Source organism: Gymnodraco acuticeps, unplaced genomic scaffold (genome assembly GCF_902827175.1).
Source record: "Gymnodraco acuticeps unplaced genomic scaffold, fGymAcu1.1, whole genome shotgun sequence".
Classification (NCBI taxonomy): Eukaryota; Metazoa; Chordata; class Actinopteri; order Perciformes; family Bathydraconidae; genus Gymnodraco; species Gymnodraco acuticeps.
This window is the reverse complement of record NW_022991180.1, coordinates 7,111,361-7,134,523: the sequence shown is the minus strand read 5'-3', so window position 1 is coordinate 7,134,523 and position 23,163 is coordinate 7,111,361. Positions and strand designations below refer to the sequence as shown.

General features: G+C 41.8%; 1 protein-coding gene across 5 annotated transcripts in view; it reads right to left on the bottom strand.

Annotated features, from left to right (window-relative positions):
* Positions 1-23,163, bottom strand: part of lrmda (leucine rich melanocyte differentiation associated) — a 207,673-nt gene that overhangs the window by 53,838 nt on the left and 130,672 nt on the right. For 3 of the 5 annotated variants that reach the window (XM_034237741.1, XM_034237743.1, XM_034237742.1), the window contains one exon: positions 21,629-21,755. The exons of the other annotated variants lie outside the window; for them this stretch is intronic. In XM_034237741.1, coding sequence (XP_034093632.1) covers positions 21,629-21,755 — 127 coding nt within the window. The remainder of the gene's footprint in view (positions 1-21,628; positions 21,756-23,163) is intronic. 5 annotated transcript variants of the gene reach the window in all.

Below are 23,163 nucleotides of genomic sequence, written 5' to 3'. Positions count from 1 at the left end.
TGACAGTCAGACAGAGAACCCCACTGCAACATTTGATATCTTTATGAGTGTGAAAAATTCACAATCTCACCTTTAGGGAACTAAAATTACATCCTCATAATTGTTTTACAGAGTGTGAAGAGAAATTGGAAGGCCAGTCACAAATCAACTACTTTAAAATCTAATCTCAGAAACCAGAGCATGCTAACATGTTTTTCACATGGCCTTTACCAGTGTAGCTATCAGTCAGAGTTTGTTAAGGCTAACGATCATTTTTTACTTTGGAAGTATCTGAGAGCTTGGGAAATATAATCACATGTTTATAGGAAACGATACGCAACATATAACATGTTGTCAAAATCTAAATGCTGCAGGCATGAGCCACAGCCTAAAAATGGTAGAGCTCTGACAGCCCTACCGTCCACAGCCCGACACTGTGGAAGGGTGAATGCCTCCTGTAATCATTTATCTTCCTTGTGAATGTGTGTCTGTGTGTGGTAGGGCCTGGCGACAGGAGCTTCTCTGAGGCTTTATCTGCGGCATGACAAGACAACCTGTAATATACGAGCATCTGGAGCTCCTCTTCAAACACAGCCTTATCTAACGCCAAACATTCCCCGAGGCCAGAGCAGAGCAAGAGTGGCCCAGCCCAGACCGGAGCAGACAAGACCTCACACCGTCTCAACGTCTCCCACCCAACCCGTGAGCCGAGCACCGGGCGCACAAGCTGGGAACAGTCCGTCAAAGTGCATTGGCGTGTGTTTACAGGGAGTGCTCTGAGCGCGCCCTCGACAGTTGAGAACAACAGTGTGACATTACAGTGACGGAAATCATCTGCTTAGAGTTTTTCTTTCGCCTGCTAATCGGGCTAGAGGTTAATGGCATTGCACTCAACACAAATGGACACGATCCCTCTTCATCCACTGACAGAACCATAAATGTTGAGACTAGGACTAAACACCCATCACTCATGGTTCTGTTTAGGGGAATTTATTTTACATCAATCTCAAGATAAATAGTGAAGGCCATTGCAGATCTTTCAGAGGGCAACGTGAATGAGCTCCATGCTATCACTTCAAAGTGACTGATAGCAGCGTTTCGTAGGTTGCTAAAAAGTCTTTACACCATCCTTATCAAGACCACAGGGTTGTAAACGAGTAGTAAAATCACACAGAACCACTCTCTCAAATTGTATCTTATATCCTAAAACATTCACAGACAATACATCAAGTATGGCGGTTTGCACTGCCCTTAACAATCGTTCTCTCAAGACAATCCCTGTAGTGTGAGCAGAGAAAGCAGCTCAGTTAGGACTCTGCATTCTTTTCTCTGTGTTGTGTGCCCCGCTCGGACCGCTGCCTTCAGCCACCCTATGGGGGGGATGTAGACATGCCCCTCTCTGGGGCCTGTACATACGGCCTGTGCCTCACTTCAAAGAGAGGGCATAAGGGCAGTGTACTCCCCTCTAACACAGATCCATTCAGCTCACAGCTGATTCCTCTGTGTGTGAATGTTTATGTGTGTCTCACTTTGACTCTCTCTAGGCCCCTCTAGCTTTCATTTCAGACCGCTTTCTATCCGCTTTCTTCTTCTTCTGGAAGATGGATAAAGGAAGACATGGGAGTACAACCCATGGCTTGTGTGTGGGTGAGCACATTTGTGTGTCTTTCTTTGATGTCTGATAATGAAGGGCAATACTGTGCAATCTCAAACATCCTGTCACAAAAGCAGACATCATGATTCACAGCTTCATGCAAAGCAGACTGATATAAGGGGCAATAATCACAACAGAGGGCTGTATGATGACCTCTACATACCTTGTGAGCAGTGAAAACATTAGTATGAAAAAGACAAAAAGAAACATTGTAACAAAAAGTGAGGGAGAAGGAGGAAGTGCGTTTAAAAAGGAGAGTGAATACCGGAGAGAGGAGCTGAGTTCAGTGGCTGCGGCACAGGGAGGTCTGGCCTTTACAAATCCCTTCTTTTTTGATCTCTTCATCCAGATGAAGGAACAGCGACAGGCAGGATTATGTGGGATAATTCTGCTTTTCCCTAAACCCTGACTTGATCGGCTTTTATGAGAGCCTTAATCATTTTCAATTAACTATATTTTCTGACATCCCGTGCTAGCCACAGTGCTGGTCTTAAACTCTCTGCTGCAGCCCCGTTGTTTTGCTAAGCCTCTGATTCTCACACAGCGTGCCTGTAATGTTTGCTGACAATCTGAATGGGCCTAAACTGCAACTTGTTGTTAAGATGCCAAATAACCCATTTCCTACATGCTTGATTTTGTTTGGTGCTTTGATTGAATGTGAGTGAAAGCGTTTAATTAGTCTTGTTTTATTGCTTTTTGTATGATAATCATTATTAACTCCAACTATTATAAGCATACAAGGAATTACTGCAGTCTTTTCCACATATCAACTGGTTCGACAAAATGATTATCCCAACATTCCTCATGGTAACACTGCATGACATCTTCAAATATGGCCTCTTAAGACGTGAACTGTATTTGTAATGTCACAATGATTTCATCCATGACAGCCTAGTTGCCCTCTGTTCATTCACCAGGTGCTTAATCCCAGTCAAACTTTGGAGCGTGATGTCTCTTGAGGGACTCGAGGTCTCAAGGACTTGACTGAGACAGACAGCACCATTAGCAGGCCCTGGACCAGCCCCAACCCTGACAACCACTCTCAGTTGGCAATCGCAGGCAGAGGAATGGGGTTCCTTCTCTTCAGTTTAGCCACAGAGAAGTGAAACAAATGTCCATCACTCACTCAGTACCCAGCAAGACGGCTGGCTTTTTTTAGGCCAAACAAGTAGGGAAGGAGGGACAGAGGAAAAAAGACTTTCAGTCAGAAGTGAGGTGAACCAGATTTGACAGTGAGGAAGCTGATGGCTTCAGATGTTATAGGATGATATGAGAAGTTAACAGACTTAAGTAGATGAAACATTGATTCAAATGAAAGTTAAGATAAAAGGCAAACCCAAAGTAATCTGAATAAAATCTGTATATAAATATCCTTGTATTAGTGTGGTGAAAATGGGAGCATGCCCAAGCTAGTTTCATGAAGTTGCAAAGGAGTGGGAAACAGCAGCCAAGGTCACCCCTGTAAAAACAGATAGTACTCGCTATGATAGTGCCAGATGCTTTAGCGAAGCGTCAAAATATGTTAATGCCAATAACTCAGAAATAACGTTACCAAGAGTAAAACACCCTATGATTTCTGACCACCTGTGTATTTGTTTCATTTCCCCCTATAATACAAGTAAAAAGTATTTTAAACGTGTGATTAACTGGCTTAATCACAGAATATTATTGGGATGCAATTATGTTTTTTAAACTATTTACACCACTCATTTGTATGTATCATTATTATTCAGACCACGTTTGAAATGTAGCAAGCCTATACAGACACACAAACACATTGATCTAGTATAGCTTGGAGTCATGTCTTTCTGCCAGTGGCTGTCTGTCATTATCAGCTTTGATATTGTCTAATAGTGCCTTCAATAGAGCGCCTTAGCAGGATGAGTTTGTTTCCCCAGCTTTCTGCAGCTCATTGGCTGGGGCCTCTTCCTCTAATCACCTTTCATTACAGCCTTCTGATCCCCAGCTTTCCTTTGTACATCGCACTTCATCGTCTTTATTTTCCGCTCTAATTGCATGTGAAAGATGCCCCCTTTGATTCTGCCTGCATGCCAAAGTGCTATCAGGGGGAGAGTGTCGAAAAGTGTCATGTGTGTCTGTCTACTCGGAAGATGGGGGAGCCACGTATTCACCTGCTGAGGACAAACCCGTTTCTCCCCAAGATATGACGTATCTATCAACAGCTCACAAGATATCAGTGCTGTCTGTCAACATAATAGCAAAGGGTAGGGGGTAACAGGATTGGAGAGGGGAGGGGTGAAAGGAAAAACATGGAAATAGGTACTTTGAAATGCGTACTTATAGCACTCAGTTGTGTGTGTGTGTTTTATTTCCTGAGCAATGTGACCCTGATGCACCAGCCTTGTCAAGTGAGGCTTGTTTTTACCTGTTCTCTTTTGATTATTGTCTAAAATTAAAATAAAAAATAAAACACTGACTTTTTCTCCTGTACCTGTTCTTTCTTTTTTTCAAATGCCATCATTTGTTGCTGTTCAGTGGAGGTTGTGTACCCACCATGTTAGGCTTGTTCACTGTCAGTGTTTAACCTTTTCAATATGATGTCTCTAAGACCTTTGGTGGCCACTGTACGGTTATAGAAAGGCTTATTGTCGGCAGGTTTTTATAGCCTGGTTCTTTTGCAAGAACTCATTACATGCATGACCCCTTCAGAAGAGGAAGATAAACTGCACATGGGGCACAATTAGATAATTTTGTTGCTCACCCTTTGAAAAAGTATCGCTCTAACAGAGGACCTATTTTGTAACACATTTATGAAAGGGCTTTTCAGTGGACTGATATCTGTTCGTTGTTCAGCTAGTGGTCCAGGATGGGGAGGCAGGAGGAGCAGAGACACAGAAAGACCTCACTCTGACAGAATCTAATCAAGAGTTGTCCTAACATATTACAACTGACTTAAGCTCTATCTTTCCTCCCAGTTAAGTCTCACTCGCTCAGAATCAAAAATAACCAGGGAGACAGAGACAAGGAGAGAAAGGCGATACCGAAACCGAGGAGAGATTAGAAGATGGTGAGGGAAAAACCACACGTCCCTTTCTGACTGAAATAGAAGACTACTTCCGGCTCCAATTTCGGCATATGCCAGGGCAAGCTGCAGAAAGATAAATGAGCTCTTCAGAACCAAGAGGAAAATGATTATTTATCTGGCATGGCACTATTTACTGACATTAAGAATGATAATATCAATCAGCAAGCTGTCAGCAACCCAAGTGGGCTGTGAGGAGAACAAAGGTGCCACAGTCTTTCCTTTGATACGTTTACAAGGAGATGTTGATACCTGCCATTCGGGTGCAAATAATGTCATCACCACACACCCAGATCAGGGCCTGCTGCTCCACCTTAGTGATGAGTAAAAATGCCCAGGGCCCTTTCCCAGAGCTAGTGTTCATAGTTAGGAAAGAAATAAAGTTGACGAGCTAGCAATCAACACAACAAGAACAGCAGCAGAGCACCAACATGTCTGCACTCCTCTTCCCCCTGTGAAATATAGCTGTGGGTAACAGATTTGTTCTACCTTTAGTGGTGATGAGCAGGAGAAAACACATGGCAGCATCAGGGAAGCGTCTGTGTAATTACTTTTGGCCATCTTTCAAACCTTTCTCTCTCAGGAGAGAGATGTGTGACAACATATGACAAGAAAGCCAACAGGCTTTCCATACAGAATAGTGGAATCCATCATCACTGAGGCAGACACACCTGTCTGGTTTTGAGAACAATGCCACACTGCCTATTTATTAGCTGCCAGAAAAGTTTATGTTTGTTCGGTGACAGTGACAGCAACTTGATCCTTTTCATTTTTGCAAGGGGGATCTCAAGCTTTGGGGAAAGGAGGGAGGAGGGGAAAGTCTGACTCATATTTTTTCTTTTCTCGGTGGTGCACAGTGACTTTTCTTTCTTCCTGATAGCTGTCTACTAAGGAGTCAGAAGACAAATAACAAAGACTGTCATTCTCCAGGAGGCTTTAACTAATTCTTTTTTTTCCCCACCGCAAAAAAAGATACATATATCCTTCTGACATTTCAAGTCCAGTGCCATCTCAGGCTTCCTTAGATATGTAAAGCTTTGCAAGGGGAGTGATTCAATTATCCATGATAGTTTGATCTGTTTCCAGCAGGAACACAACTGATTAATAATAAGAAAACAGACTTCATGAATGGCATCCTCTGCCAGAACCATTTCATATAAGAGAGCACTGTCAATGAGATGAGAAATGCTACCACATTTTGACAGCTGCAATTTTCTTGGAAATATATTATGATCAAATAATTACCGTATTAAACAGGTGTGTATGTTTACTGGAAACAAATACTTCTGAAAGTGCATGCATATTGATGACATCCTCTAACAATATTGTTTTTTCAACAGGGAATTTTAATACAGTGGATTCGGATTAGTTTAAATATGAAACCTTAAATTAAATATATTTTTTCAGCTGGGAATTTACAAAATATAGAATTCAAAGCATTACCTTAAGATAAAGACAAAAGACGTTGAGGCGTACAGTATAACAGCTTCAGGTCTAACACTTCAGTCTAACTGTCTGCCAGCCATGTTGACGGGACAGTGCAGGCTGTCATCTTAACAGTTAATAATTAGGCTTCCTCCTGCCACAAAACACGGTGCCACGGTGACAAAAGCCAATGGCAACGGAGGTGGCGGCTTGGCTGCCGCATTATAAATAGTCTGACCGGATGATTAATGAGAGGGGCCACCGAGTTAAAGCAGCAATCTCGCACACAGACAAAGGATGCCTGCACAGCTGCCTGCACACAAAAAAATTAAACAAAACAGAACAAGACAAGCCCTGTCCCTCGATAGGAACAAGAATTGAGGCAGAGTGGCAGGGAAAGTGGAAACATGCCAAGAAAATAGATTATTGAATTTCGACCGACAGCTTATGAAGACTTTATTTAACCTCTAAGCGCTTTTGGGGGGATTCTCATTAACATTTTGACACTTTCAGTGAAATGGTGGGGTCAGGTTCCAAGTTGAAGAGGGACAGGGAAATTATTTTTAGATCATCGGGAAGTAGACATGGGAGCCTTGGGTAATTCAATCATTTAAGAAGCTGAAATAAGAAAGCTATGCCAAAATCTAATTTGTTTAAAGGAGATATTTTAGTTGCCAAACAAAGGTTGGCGGAGGATGGTTTCAATAGCACCACAGGGGCCTCATTACTAATGTCTAAGATAAACACAAAAATATCAGGAAGAGGCTTCTTCTTATTAAAAGCATCCGATACAAGCTTAAACACTTCACATATGAATAGTGGTTCAATTAAACACTATTTAGAATAAAAGTATGTAATAAAATAGTTGCAGTTAAGTGTTTTTGGTATACTCAAATTGGTTCCTAAAGAATAAACCAATCTGTTTATTTGAAATTATTATTATGAAATTGTGTCAGCTTGTTTCCCTCTCACATCTTAGCTCTGAGTTTTGACAGTCAGTCATATTTCTCTCCCTGTTTCCATCATACCTTTATGTCACTCCAGCACAGTAATAAGGACACTTCTACTGTTAATGTTACCCTTTACTATTTTCAAATTATACTCATCAAAGCCGACACGTCAAATCAATCAGAGGCTGTCAGCGAATGGGTAGCAACGATGACAATAGTGACAAATATCTGTTTTCCTCTTGAAGGAAAGTTCCACAAACAAACACAGATGCTCTGTTGCACCAACAATTATCTTAAATATTTGGATGCACGGTTTCTTCAAGCAGTTTCCATTTGAAGGGCCTTATTCTTCCCCTTTGCTGTGCTCAGCTGGCAGGGCTCTCAGTCGTCACAACATCTCCTTTTAATGCCCCTGACAGGGGGTTATTTGCTCCCATATATGTTTTCTCTCCAATTACACCATGGCAGGCTGGAGGCTGCCTTGCCTTGCTGCTGAGATGCTGATGGTCACCTCTTTGACTAGTCCTTCCTGCCTCCTGCACTATATTTTTCATCTTTTTAGAATCTATTAGAGAGGAGGACTCTCTCATTTGTCTGTCCTTGGTCCAAAGTGTTGTTTAACACCTGACAAGCATCAGTACCACAATGCCAACAACCTTTCGGTGAGAACAGTAATATTGGCTTCTATTCTCAATTTCTGTGAGTGTGTCTGAACATTTTAAAGTAATAGTACATACATATTCTCAAGAAACATTCAGTTCATTGATTTGGTGCGTGTGTGTGTCAAATTGTAAGAGCACTTTATGCACAAAATAATTGCCCAAACAGACAAAGCAGCTGCAGTAGCAGTCACGCACACTTTCCTAATCATGCCGAAATGTTTCAACTTGAATATTTAAAGCAGAGCACAATGCTTATCTTCACAAAAAAACAAAACATTAATTAGAATAATTTGCTTTATTCTTTGTGGCTGTTTACAGCAATCAGGCTGATCAAAGACAAAGTAAAATGATACCAAGGGACTGATATCTCAAATAGACAAGATGGAAACCCTCTGAATCAATAGAGCAAAACAGACAGCATTTGTGAGCATAGCTTTAAGCTAAGTGGGTTGCCAAATGCAAAGGCTGCCATTGATACCACTATGAAAAATGCATGATTTCAGAGAGAGTACTCTTTTATCTACGAGGCAAGATCAATGGTGGGAAGGGGTTATGGAATCAAAGTTGTTTTGCTGATACGGTAGTTAACTGACACTCTTAAAAACATCTGAATACAATTTGCGAGAACAAAGCGTGCTAAAAAGACAATTGGAGGAGAGTAAGGTGAAGTTATGTGGGTTGATAAACTTTCTTTTCACATTTAGGAAGGCAATATCAAACACTGAGTGTACAGGGCAGCAGAAGTCACATTAATTTACCACTGACAAGCTCTATGAAGGATCAGTGATACATTCCTTTGTTTTTTTACTTGAACCGGAGTAACATTTAAATAAAAATCACAATAGCTACAACCACAAATACTAACTCAATGAGTCGCAGCATTTGTTTTTATCAGATAGAAGGTTTGCGCTTCTTCTGATCTTCCGAAACACTGACCCTCTAATCATCAATAGTTACAAACTACTGTAGTGCTGACAAAGAAATTATCTATTTAAAACAATACCAAAAAAGGACCACAATGCAACATGACATTTGCTAGTTGTCGCTTGTGCCCTAATATCAGTACATATGGATCTTTTAAATACATCAAACACAAATTAACTCTCAGAAGGTTACAAAATAAATCCTCTGGCCCACCCTCACACAACATCTGATCATTGATTTCAACATGACGCTGAAAGATCTAACTACTCTGTAACTCAAGCCTGGCCTCTGTCCTGACCTTCGCCCTGTGTGTGGACTGAGGAAGAGCCAGCAGCTTTCAGCAGAGGCTTGGGCCTGTCTGGCCTGAGAATGTGACAGGAGATAGACGGAGAACAGAAAGAAAGAGCGAAAGACAGGGTCACAGAAGGGAGAAAGGAAGATACAAAGGAAGAAGGAAACATGAGAGAGAGGCAATGAAAGTGAGTGAGAATGACTGGCATACAGAGGATTCGTCACAGGCAAAGAGTGAAGGCTATGGCCACAGAGGGACCTGGTGAGAAAGCTAACAGATAGCAATCTGAGTTATCACTCTGCGCCACGGCTAACAGCTAGCAGCTACCCTGTCACCGCTGCCTAAACAAGCCCAGTGTTTTCATCTCCATACACACAACGCGGCACTCTGTCTTTTCTTCTGATGGAGATAAGATGTATAAATTATGAGCAGCTGACAAAGTCTACTCCAGCGCCCCCGGCGTCTCATCAATCACTAGCCTGTGTGTCAGCAGGTAACTGACGTGGCCCCCGGAGGCACAGCCCCCGCTTTAGGTGTGTGAGTTTTTTTGTGTGCAAAAAAATTGTGTTTGCTACTGTGCAATTGGGCTTTTGTGCATCTCCAAGTATTGTGTGTGTGTCTGTGTGTATATCCTATGTGAGAGGGTTGTGTAAACAGCTGATTCAGTCCTAACTCTAAGCTAGGAGAGAGAAAAGAGATAAAAAAAAGAAATACACACAACTTGCACACATCAGCCAGACCAAAACAACTTCTCAGTTTATGCGTGTGAACTCAAGGTTTAACTGTTATACCTTGAGGTTATCATTGTGCTGAATATTCAAAAGAGAAACCTAGAAACTAGAAAGAAGGAGACATGCGAAAGCCTGAAAAGGGCTTCACAAATTGGTGACGTTGTGCTAGGTGGAGTCCTGCAGGCCTTAGAGGGCCAGTGGTAGACCACCCAGTATGATTATTGATATTAACAATTTTCCATGAACCTGAGTTTCCGCTGTCAGCAAACCAAACATGGTCTGGGCCTTTGGTAGAGATGGTAGCCATGACAGACATACATCCAAAAAACACACTGCAATACGCTGCATTTTCAGGGTACTAGATTCCTATTTAATTTAGAGACATTATAAATGGCAACACTTGAGTTTTTAACACATCATTGCTTAAGTAAGCAACATAATTACACTGTGTGTCAGCAAAATAGCATAATTACAAGTTACAAGTTGTCAGTGTCTGATTTCACTTTGTTCCCATTTACAGGCCAATCATAGTCTTTTTACCGCTCATGTTTACTAGAATTGAGGCCTAATTTTATTGCAATAATTACAGGCTGTAGTGTCCAAACAGTGCAGATTACATGGGCATTATACAGTGTTAAATAATAGAACATTATTTGGAGATTTTGCACTTTAAACCACAGCTTTGCTTTTATAGCCGTTAGTACATTTTTGCCTCTGGCACACATATGATAATTCCAAAACTGCCTGTTTTAGTTTTAACTGAATTTCCATTCAAGGACGGTTTATTTGTTAAAAGAAAAAGTAGATATAAGCGCATTCAATGAAACATTAATTCCTCCTCGACTGAACTGGTATACAACCTCGAACCACATCGCTGCAATATTACACAATGTTTGTGTACACAGCCCAAAGCAGGTAGCGTTTGCTTGCGCACACATTATCGATCTGCTGTCTTGAAGTGAAGTTCAAGAGAAAGCGCAGCAGAAAATGTTGACTCCCCATGGGGAAAAGGAGAAGCAGCTCTTCTCAGCACCAAAGAGAGGGAGGGCTGTCATGTTCCGTGTGATGAGCTGAAAGACTGGAGGCGGCCTGGAGCAGCGGGGTATTCCTTCCCCCAAAAAACAAACCTCCAAAAACAAACAGTTCCACCCCACAGAGAAGGAGATGGGACAGTGAGACAAGAGGGAAGAGCAGACAGGTGTCAGGAAAGAATGACATCTGTGACAGAGGGCACTGAGAGAAGCTGGAGGAGATGAGAGGATGATCATCAGACTTGTTATCTACCTCCTTTTCTGGCCTGCTGGTTCGGTTTCTAGTCTTGTCCTTCATTCCTTGATCAAACTCATGAATAATGTACCATTAGCATTAGTTAGAGTCATCGCAGTATCAATGATACTATTGTTACGAGGGGGGTCAATTCCTAAGACACATTATCTTTGAAACCCTTCTAGAGAGAAAGGGAGAAGATGTCTGGAATTCAGCTGACAAAAGCACTCAGTCGTTTTGAAATCTGATGAGTCTGACAGGATGTGAGCCCATCTGATCCACTGCCGTCTCAACATTCCCCTACAGGGGGTGCGGGGGGGGGAGATGGGACGGACAGGCTGCTCTTCACCGTGCTTTTAGCACAGGTGTGATGAAAGTCGGAGCCACCGCAGCTCGGCCCACCTCTCGGATTACCCCGAACACGTCTATTGACGGACGTTGCCAGTTGGCAGGCAAATCGCTGGGAAGTGATGCCCGTTGTGCTGTACCCATCTGCCTGCTGTATGGAAACAGCATATCAGGTGTTCCTGGGGGATACCTATTATCATATCATATTAAATGTCTGGGCTATGGGTTACAGTTGTATGTCTTAACAAAGTAAAAGATAGATGTAATGATAGATTGTACAGAAAGGGACACAGTGTGTTTTGTTCTACAAGGTCAGATCTTTGAGAGTGGTTTATTAACACAGACAGACAAACAGTAATAAAGAGAAATAGAGATCCATTGTGTGTCCAAATGGCTTTGCTTGCCAGACACTACCGCAGTACTGTACTTTCAGTACTTTCACTTAATCAGACTTGATGAAATGACAAACCTTTGTGCCACACTGCCTAGAGAAGTTATCCGTGAAATAAAATATGTTTTAATCATGACTTACAGTACATGTCACAGGATATCGTAATACAGACCTTTACAGTACAGTGCATACAAGTCAGACCTATTCCGGGAAGAGGCCCTATGAACCTGTCAGCTTGCAACTGAACACCAACTGCAAATAGAAACTGTCAGAGGTTATAACGCCTTTGATAACTAATGAAAGATGCAAATAATTTGACACTGAAAATTCAAAAACATGCCTTGCTCATACAAAAATGATGAGCTTAATACTCTTTGTTTTAGCCTGTAAAGGATTCAGATGCAGTTCTTTAATGAATCGCACGTTTCAAAAGAATGAAGCTTCACCTTCACTAAGCTCTCATCACAACCACACAAGCTAACAAAGAGGAAACATTCTTTGCAGAATGGTGACACTGAAACAGTGTGGCATTAAGGATCTTGACCCACTTCACTGCCCATCTGTGCCCTGTAGGTGTATGCCAATCCTGCACAGCCCTCTCCAACACTCCCGTGAATGACAGAAGAATGTTGTTTGAGTGTCACTTGACCCCTCTGCCCCCGCAATGACCCCCAGTGCACCCTGGGCAGCCCTCAGTCTTTCACATATTTCCACTGCTAAACAATAATGTCTCCCTCCTCCTCCTTCGTCTCAACTTCATTTCCTCTTTATCGCTGTCCAAATCTCCCGTCGCCCTGTTCATCACCCTGCTGCTCTCATCCCCTTTTCTGCCTCTATTCAAAACTCAGATAAAAAAAAAAGATTCTTTCCACCAGTAGAAACCCATAGGGATGAGTGGCTATTCAGAGTGTGATTGTAGGGGGAAAAAGGGCTGCTGTGTTTGTGAAAATTGGACGAGTGTGTGGATTTTGGACGGATGCATATGAGAAGTGCACAGTGTAAGGGCACACTTCAAATGTATATAGGAACAAAACAGCTAAAGAGTCTCTAAAGTCGAGAGGCAGCACCCCTTCAAAGCGTGAGAATTAATTCACATCCACCATGCTGCTGTGAAAACTTTTGTTGAACATTTGGACCAGATGAAATAAAGCCTTTATTTGTTTGCCAGTGTACTTGCAAACTCACAATCTGCCATCTTTAAATTATTTTTCGACTCACTTAAAATGCCTTCCTCAGGCTAATTGATGTGTGGTGCAGATATTATTGAAAATTAATGTTCTCTCTGTCACTCAAATGTGAAGCTCTTGGCAGGCTAAGCCCGTAATGCACCAGATTTAACTGGTTAATCCTGTGAACAACTATTCAGTTTGACTCTCAGGTGGGAAGGTCGCACAGCAAGGCCCGCCTTCCTTCAACCTACACTATTCCTTCAGTCTTAGCCTCCAACCTAAACATGCTCTCGCCCTCATCATTGGCCTCTCTTGCCCCTCCACAGCTGTCTACCCACCCGCATGCATAAGCTACAAAGCTGGAGGTGTCAAGACTACCTGTCTCAACAGCACCCCCCTTGCTTGACCTGCGGATAGCCCTCGGGGACATTAATTATAGAGTAGTCTGACTTGTTGAGAGGAAAGAGACAGACAGAGAGAGAGAGACAGAGAGGGAGAGACACAGAGGGTGAACGGTAGAGAGCAGGAAAAGATAAATGTAGAGATGTTGTTACAGAAGCTGTCACCTCCTAATCATGTCATCCTGCTGTACAGAGGTGATGCTGAGGCTTCACTCGATCAGGTTTCCCATTCGTCATCGGTGCTGGTTGGTGGTGGACGTGGTGATGGTTTTGGAGAGGATATGGGGGGTATAATGATTACTCTAATTTTCCCACAAAGGTCACATTTTAAACTCTCTATGTCAACTGGCCTAAACATGTTATCAAAATATTGTAACAACGTTATTTTCTGATGTAATTGTCACTCAAATATCCATTTGTTAGCCCTTTTGTATGTCAGTGTTAAATCATTACATGCGGTGCAATGGATCTGGCTGTTTACGCAACGCGTAGACAGCATATTGCATAGCTAGTGTTTCTGTTCAAGGGAAACTTAAAAGGAACACAACATAAAACCGCTGCATCCATTTCTGAGTGTTCAATACTTTGCTTGTGGGCAAAAACATGGATCTAATATGACATTTCTGTATGTGCTTTAAAGACAATGTGTACTCGGCAAGCGTGGATAGACACTGAACTGCCATGATCAGAGCAATCTGTCCAAACAAATGGAGGCTACTCTTGCGTATTACCGCGTTAGATTATACGACTCTCGGCCATTTGATTCCCCACCGTCTCTACAGATTCTGTTTCTAATGGGCCGAGTGGGATTTCACAAAACGCAAAATAGGGAGAGGTCAACGTGTTTGAAGGTTATTCCTGTCGGGGAATCAAAATAAATAACTTTCAGGTGTGCTATTCTCTGTCAGGTGAGTGTCTTAATGATGCCAAGTTAACACATACTAAATAACAGTGTCTCCCTACGCACTGACAGCCTCAGAAATAATTGACCAGCATGCTCCAAACTGAGACGCAGTAGGCAGAGAATTCAATCCTGCAGCTGACAGAACCCATTGAGCATGTCACCAGATTTTGCATTATACACAAAGCAATGTCAGGTCAGGGATGCGGCCTCCTGCTAGTTATTTGCGATTGCATCTCTGAGGGTAAATTACCTGGCGCTCAAAAATATGGTCAAGTTAACTAATTTCCTGACAGCACGCTGTCTCATAAGAGAAGTCTCAGATTTACTGCCTGTCAAAAACATGATGAAATGTTTTTTTTTCTTCTCATTTCTTTCTGAAAATACTTGGCAGCCTCTCAACTAAGAGCTCATATTCAATATCCTCTCTCGGTGTGCCGAGGACATCTCTAATTCCAGACAAAGACGCACGGCTGAAAAAGAACAAAAAAGAAACATAACCTTATTATGTTTGAAGGCTACCAGCAGTGTGTCATTTCATCCACAAGTTCCCATGCAAAAAATGACTGCTTGGGGGGTTGTCAAGTGATGTAACATAGTTCTAAAGCCCTTAGTAAGGAAGCAGGGAAATCCATTATCCCGTCGACCCCTGCACTCTGACAACTACCCACATACAGTATATGGTGTCGTGTCATTTTGTTGTTATACATGTGTAAATCATTCACCTTCTGTCAGAACAGAGGTTTTAACAACAATACCTCACCTCACAGATGGGGTCACGGAGAAACCGAATCTCACCGCAGACAAAGCATAGTTATACCTGCGAGAGCACGGCCTGCCACTGATAGCGACAAAGATGACAATAGCCCAGTGATGGTGTGAAAACTGCCTTTAAGCTATACCATGCAGGGGGAACAATACAGACAGGCTCTCCCACCACAGCGCTCAACAGTGTCCGTTTTAAAGTTCACAAAGCGGCTCCAAGGTCTGCCTAGTGCCTACCCTTTCTTTTTCTCCCTGTCTCTTTTTTATGTGTTCTCATTCAGCTGGACGGTTTGGCCTATCATCGTCCCCACAATGACAGTAGGTGGAAACGCTAGCTTTCATTACACAAAGTATAAATAGTGTAATCTATCAGCCCTGCCAATCAGGATGATTGATTATGGGCTGTCAGGGAGGAGAGTGACACATTAGAAAAGTTTGGTTAACAATGCCTGTAGCTGGTGCGGGGCTGCTGCCACCCAGCCCAGTGATTAATGTGTTGTCAGCCTGTAATCCCACACCCACGCTTAATGAGGCAAGAATTTATCATCTTGGCAGAGTGGCAGATGTCAGGGGGAAAGGAATCCAAGTGGCTGGAAACAATATACTTTTTCTAGCCTGTGCTTGACATGTCTGACAAGCTCTAACAACCACAAAGAAGGTCTGTGTAAGCACAAACTTCAGTGGAGGGACTTTCAGCTCTAGCACCGTCCTCGGCTGCACGCTTGTGAAAGTCGCTGCTGAAAGAAGACTCATTAAGAATTCACTGAGGAAAACTGGTATAATGGATGTAAGGAAAAGTCTTATGCCACCGTATGTGCATATTAAAGGAGAACACCTTTTATTGTTTCACACTAATAAACTTTTACTATGGACACTATGGTGAATCATAAATAAAAGTGTCACTTTCGCACAGACTATCCCCACCTTATCTAACACAGATTTTAAGCTCGAACATTCATTAACTTTCTTAATAGCATATCAACATCTGCATGTCATAAACAACAACAATTTACTTGAATTATCTGATTAAAATCTGAATGTGAATTAAAGCAAAGCTGCCTCAAGAGGATGCACATGACAATCAACTTCAAAGTAAACTATACATGCGAGTGCTGAAATTGTGATTAATGTGCACTGTCAACATCAACTAAAATAGACAGTCAAAGAAATAACTGATCTCTTTCAGAGATTTAAAGTTTGGCACATTTATCTGGAAACACCCGGTGGGGTAGTGGGTAAGAATGAAAGATGGATTTTTTTTTTGTGCTCAGAAAACAGTAAGCCAGCTGTCTCTCATTAGGCTAGCAGCATCTTCCTGTCACCAAGAGACCAACAGGGAGGATTAGCCCTGATTGGACTGATAGGCCAACGCACTGGGACGCTGCACTGTGTAATAGCTAAAAGCATCATTTGATAAGAAGTGTAATTTAAGAGTTGCCTTAGTGGCTATAATATTGTTGCTATAAGTACGTGCACATAGATGGTGGAGTTTTTCAACCCCTTGGCAAGCAATGAAAGAAGGCTCAGTTTCATAAACAAACATAATAACATTGAGATTTAGATCTACGTGCAGAATTTGCTTTACATTTGTTTAAAGAGTTAAATAATACTGGAAGGCGGAAGCAAGTTATTTCCCTGAAGGTGTTTTTGTCTTAAAGGAACTCACTATAAAAAACACGGCCCTTCCCAAAGCCTTATAAATGATCTAGTTGGAACAGTTTGTGTAAAAAGCAAAGGCTTCGTAGCTTGCCAATCCCAGGCACTCAATATTATTGCACTAATAAAACTTAACAAAGACTTACAGATAAAAAAAGAGAAAAGTTACGTGAGCGATCACATGATTTGCCAAGTTTATGAAAACTTTATATCAAAATGGGAGAAGGAGACATCTCATTATTGCTGGCCAGCCTTGGCCTGTTTTCTGACAGGCCTCAAACTCCACGCTAAACACAAGAGACGTCGAGACAACAAATACTTCGCCACAGAGGCGTTCCTTCTCTGTATTGGAAGCCAGCAGAAGGGGAGGAAAATCAGTTAATGCAATGCGGCCAATTCAGTGTCTCATAAAAGCCCTCACAAAAACACATGTTTGTTTTTATGCTGTGCGTTTAGCCAAAAATGAGTAATACATCCATCATTTTTCCTCGCAAGAGTGACGTGACACTCAGGTCATGCACCCCATGTCTCCAGGCTTTGAAAGAGGCAATAAATCAATCTTGGCGCTATTACTTACAATTAATTGTGCTTTAAAGTTTTACAGTGTGTTTATGATATGCAGGGCCCGGATGTTTTATGTGAAGAGTTTGAGTCACTCCCTCTAATGGCTGTTGTTTTCCTGGTTTACAACCCCCGCATGAGCTCGCAGATTAAGCTGCCAGAATGCTTGAAACCGGGCCTGTTGCACTGATCAAAACACGGGACAGGCAAACCACTCACAGAAAATGAAAAACACACATACCTGAGAGAACAAACATGGGCTCCCTGGAATAATTTGACACAAACCACGCCGTGTATTTTGTCTAATATACAAACTAAACACGTCCAAACAATTATAAACAGCTGTTTTAACACTTAGGATATGTTGTCATTAAAAGACGGAGAACAGCCGTGTCTCAAGTAATGCTATTAAGAGATAACAAGACATTAGCTAAGATGGGAAAGAGAACATCATTTGAAAACAAGCAGAACACAATATGTCAGCAAGTATTTTTTGTCTGTACATAAAGCAGACCGGCATTCAGTATGGTTACAGTTTGCCCACAACGCCTACCCAATCCGCAGTGCTGTCCTTAATCAACCTTTTGTATATAGTACATATTGATTCAGGAATGTGTCATGAAGGAAAAGTAACAAATCAGGTTCTATATGTATAATAGCTGGTGCTAATACAGATCCGAGCAGAAAGCAAAGAGTGGTAATAAACCTGCTTCCACAGCAATCTGTTGGGTTATATTGCCTTCCCCTGTTGAGAACCATATTCTTTGAGTTTTCTCTGAGGACACATTTGTTCAGTAAAATGATTCAGCAAACCCACTGAAGGCACATTCAGAAAGCGCTATATTGCATGCTGTTTGTTATGTTTGAGAGCTTCGGGGAACTCATAACTCTCGAGCACAGATGAACGTGGCAACATACTTTACGGGGTACATTTGAGACTTGAAAAGGAGGCAAAACAACCAACCTATAGCCAAATGCCTTATCTTTTTCCAGTGTTGCTTTTCAAAAACGCCACAATCATGCATCACATAATGCAAAGTCATGGGTCTTAAACCATGCTGTCGATCTTAGATTTGGACTGTTTCCTTCAGTGCAAACTTAAAATGAACTGCCGTCTGCTGCAGAGTAAAACAGGTTAGTGTCTGGGGAAGAAAAAACAGAACTGAAAAGATCCACTTGAGGACTTTCCTGGCTGTGTCACTGTCAATTCTGCTGAAGAACCGTTACCCTGTGTGCAGAGACTCATGGGACCCGGGAGCTGGCTCGAGCCACCCTGCAATGCAGTCTGCTTTACATTATACGCAGAAGGATGTGGGGAAAAACTTGTGTTCATGCTAGAAAATCAAGTCAAATACTCCATCCAGACAAAATCTAAGTGACATCCGAGGAACATTTATACCCGCTGACGTAGCTACCAAGCCGTGCCTAGTAAGGGGGAACCAAGGACCTACTTCATTCACTGTGAAACACTCTTAAACATGTGGCAAGGAGTAAATGTTATTCTACTAGTTAAATTTGCTACGCACCTTTTTTTAGCAGGGCCTGGGATCTGAAAAACAGAATGTACTGTCATAGTGTTTTGATAGACATGGCCAGTTTAACCCAAGGGTTCGACAGCATAATGTGGGCTCCGTGGCAGGGTGGAAGGAGGTGGAGGAACCGAGCTAAAACGTACCACATGTATTTTCCGAAAGCTGCTCAACACAGTCCAAATGGCTCTACGTGGTTTAACGCCATTTAATTCCATGACCTCTAAATCCTCAAAGAGAATTATCACATTATAGCATTCCAACACGCCCAATTTCCCAAAATACAGCTCAAGGCTTTTCCACTCTGACTCTGCTTAGTGTTGTGGTTTTGGGAAAACACTTCAATCGTGCCCGCTGCATTTGTTGTTGTTGTTTACTTCAGGTATTTATATATATTTTTCCTCTTTCTACTCTCTTTTCTTTGCCATTTTGCCTCTAACTCTATCCGGCTATTTGTCTTTTCTACTGAGAGATGCAAAATACTGTAACATTAACCCAAAAAGAGAAAATGACCAACTTCTGAGTTTGATGCAAGTCAGAGAAAGCTCAGCACCCACTAATGGTGTCATGCCCACTAGTGCATGAAGGCACAATTAAAGGAGTGACACAATTGTCTTCAGTGTATGAGCATGGCTAATCTACTATATTCCTTGTCCAAATGTTTGACTTAGTACAGTTTTAACTCGAAGATATACACATTTAAAAAAACGTTTTGGTAAATTCTGCCCTCACAAATCTCATCACGTCTGACTTTTTCCTGCAAACAACCGGCCTGTGACTGTCTGGTTGTGATTTAGTCAACATGGAAAACATTGGGAATGTATGAAAAGTTATGGTGTTCAGGTTGTGCTGAAGACCTTAACTGCTTTATCAGAACCATGTGGCGGCGCTCAGTGCCATGCCATAATGGCATGATTGAAAAGGAGAAAAAACTGTGGTCACAATCCACTCGATATGACTCAAGAGAGGGTCTCCAAAGTTCAGCACTGTCTCTTTCATAGCGAGTCCATTAACTGTTCCAATACCCACATCATGCAATGGGAATGATCTGATAGAGCCGGGGCTCTTTCTTCAGATTAATGCTGTCATGAATGGGCATGTATAACTGTGACCCTGCTACAGTTGCTGCTGTTTCTATGGTTTCAATTTATCCACTGTAAACATAGGAAAGGAGATTTGTCATATGAGGTCCTAAAGGAAAAAAAAAAACTTTTTACAGTATAAATAAACCTTTTAAATCATGGCTTTAGCCCATATTTTTTTCCTTTAATACTTGCGCTAATTGAGACTCAAATGGTAGCGCAAGCGACAGCGAGACAGCTAATTACCATCCTTTGTAATGAAGCAAATGGCAGACACTGTACCCTGAGCCACTGTTATGAGCAACACCCCGCTGTACCAGACATAAAAGCATACACAAATATCTAATTATGCCGTCATCTCTCCTCGCTTTCCTCTTGTGTTGCAGACGTTGCATTAATTGGTGGCCCGCACTATTGGTCAGCTTACAATCACTCTGATGATGTGGACAATTAGAGCCGGGAGGTACTCATGGCTCATCAAGTCTGTGATAGTTGACACATTACGTCTCATCTAACTCAAAACAAATGTTATGGAAATGCTGCTGCGGCAGTCCAGGGCCCAGACACGGGATATGTCCTGGCAAAAATATCTTCAATGTGTAGACTCTGATAAAAAGGAACTGCTGAAAGTAAGATAGTAAGTACTGTATGTTCAAGCACACACAATACAGTAAGGTAGACATGTATTTATCAAAGCTGTAACATTTCAGTTTGCATAGGGAATAAATAATCATATACAGCAGTTTCAAAGACACAAAGACAGAAAAACACACACATCATGTCAGCTAGAATCAGTGATTATCTCTAGTTTCATCTAAGGCTGTGGCGACAAAGGCAAACATTTATTTTTTACTGACAAGCTATGTAAATAAAATCTCATGAAGTGACTTTATCCTGCCAAAAAGCATTGCAGAGGTCCTTAGTTTCCTTTTATATAAAGTGGATGAACAGTGTTTTCATTCCACTTTTCTCTATCTACCAAACATGCCAGACTGAGGTTAAATTATTTCAATGTTTTGCTTTCCCGCTTGCCACTTGTATCAAGAATCAAGAACAAAGCATAGCATGAACTGACACTAAAATAGTACACTATCTTAGCTGATTGTCTCAAACAATAATTTTTTTGTTTTCCTCGTGCACTTTTAAACTCGACAGACTCACATGCTTCTGATTTGTCATTTGATGCCTTTGCTCTTGCTACTCTGGATCCATGTGTGTACCTCCCGGGCTCACTGTCAGAGCCCCAGAGACCTTGAAACGACAAAGATTAGCTGATCCAAAGAGTAAATATTTCATGACCTTACAATTACATGAAATCAAATCTAGGCAAAAGCCGTTCATTTATATTGCATTATCAAAGGGGTGGAAGACGGAGGGGAAAGGGGTGAAGTGGGTATATCTATGAACCTCCGAACTCTAATTAGTCTGTGTGGCCCAAAACAAGAGAGCAAGGAATAAGTGCACGGGCTAGGGATAATTAAGCGATTGTGAGCGGCATGTACGTGGGCTGTCACTCCAATCGGCAGCCATGTCACACTTGGTAACACAACCGCGACCGGACAGCCGGCCGTCGTCTTTGATCTGGGCTCATGCATACGGAATCAGGTCAGGCTGTGGTCACACACAGTTACACACTCACACACACACTCACTCAGAGATAACACACACACACATATACACTTTAAAGCGATAGTAGAGAGAGCCTCTTTACAAAGGGCCACAGTGTTAGGACCTTTGTAAAGAGAGACTGACAGTCAAGTATGCACAAGAAAAAAAGGAAGGATAAAGGAAAATAATGGAAAAGGGAAGAAGGGGATGAATGTGACAAATCCACTCAAGACTTCAGAGGGACTACTTTTTTAAACGGGGTTTACACACAAAAAACAGAGCTTAACTTACAGCTTCCGACTTGGGTTTGACCACTTTCATGAATGCTCCTCTTGACTGCGCCTCCATCACCTCTTTTATGGTTACTTTCCTGGTATCCAGGAACTTCAGCTGGGGTAACTTGTGCAGAACAAAGTATCTGTGAGAAAACAACAATTCAACTTAAAACTCTACCGTACAGCTGCCATAAAAGGTCTCCTTGTTGGCCTGTTCTTGACAATGACACAAACAGAGAATCTGAGGAAGTGTGTAAACCGTGACACACTAATCAAACTGACACACATTCTAATATGTAAATGCACGCATCAACAAAACTTGAAAAGAAGCCATGTTTACTGAGATTTAATGGTGGTGCTGATTTAATGGTGATATTTTCTTGTATGTAATAACCTTCAAAGCTGATAAGAATAAGTACGACATATAAATAGCACGAAAGGAGATACAACCCGTCTGCCAGAGCTGTCATTCTGGCAGCATCACAGATATCTCTCTAAGCTTTCAGACACACTCTGTCTTTCATTGGGAGGGAGAGAAACGTCAAAAGATAATGGTTGGAATACATAGATGACAACAGATCCTTTCACAGGCAGGCAGGGATAGAGGAACCAGTATGTCAGGGCTGAGCTAGTAGCCAAAAAGGACATGCATGCAGCACCTAAGTGGAGGGTGAGAAAGGACGGGGGATATGGGCACAGAAAAGACCTGTGCGCAAAGAGCCGTGACAAATTGATGATGGCGATGGCGATGAGGGGAGATGGCAAAGCCCGTGTCAAGTTTTCATCACCTGAGGATTATAAGGAGGGGATGCTGGGAGAACGTTTAGACTGACACGGAACAGAAAATATCTCTGTGCAAATTTAAGAATGATCTGATAAAGAGTGCTTATCTACAACAAAATGATTAAACGCTATGACATGGCTCTGAATGTATTCGTATAGGAATATTATTACAAGGTAAAATGACCTGCTCCTAACCCCTTATACGAGAATCTTTTCATATGAGAGCAGTAGCACTCAAATACAAGAGGCCCAAATCGCATGCTGTGTCTTCCTGCCTGTAAAAGGACTTTGTTCAGGGCATGTCCATGATGAAATGTGAAGATGCCCTTGGGAGACATGCAGGGAGGTTATTCTCCATAGGTAACCTACCATCACAGGGTCAGAGCAGATGACAAGGCTCTGTCAGCCAGTAGGGATATTAATGATTCAACCCAACCAAAGAGGGAGGATAAGAGAGCACAGGGGGGTAGGGGGAGGAGAGATGCCTGGAAAAAAACTCAGACTCATACCCTTTATTTAGCCATTTTCGAAATATGTGATAATAATATGATATGTGCTGTTTGGAAGCGGTTGTGTTAAAGTCAACTAAATGATGCTAATTGATAATACTTTTTTTAATAATTGAATTGATATGGAAAATGATCAGGTACCCAATTATATATTTTTTAAATGTTTTATTAATTTAATTTGTAATGGAAAATGTAATGTATTTATTTGAGTATTTGTATTGAATAGTTAGTTTCTCAGTTTTCTACTGTAATTTTGCCT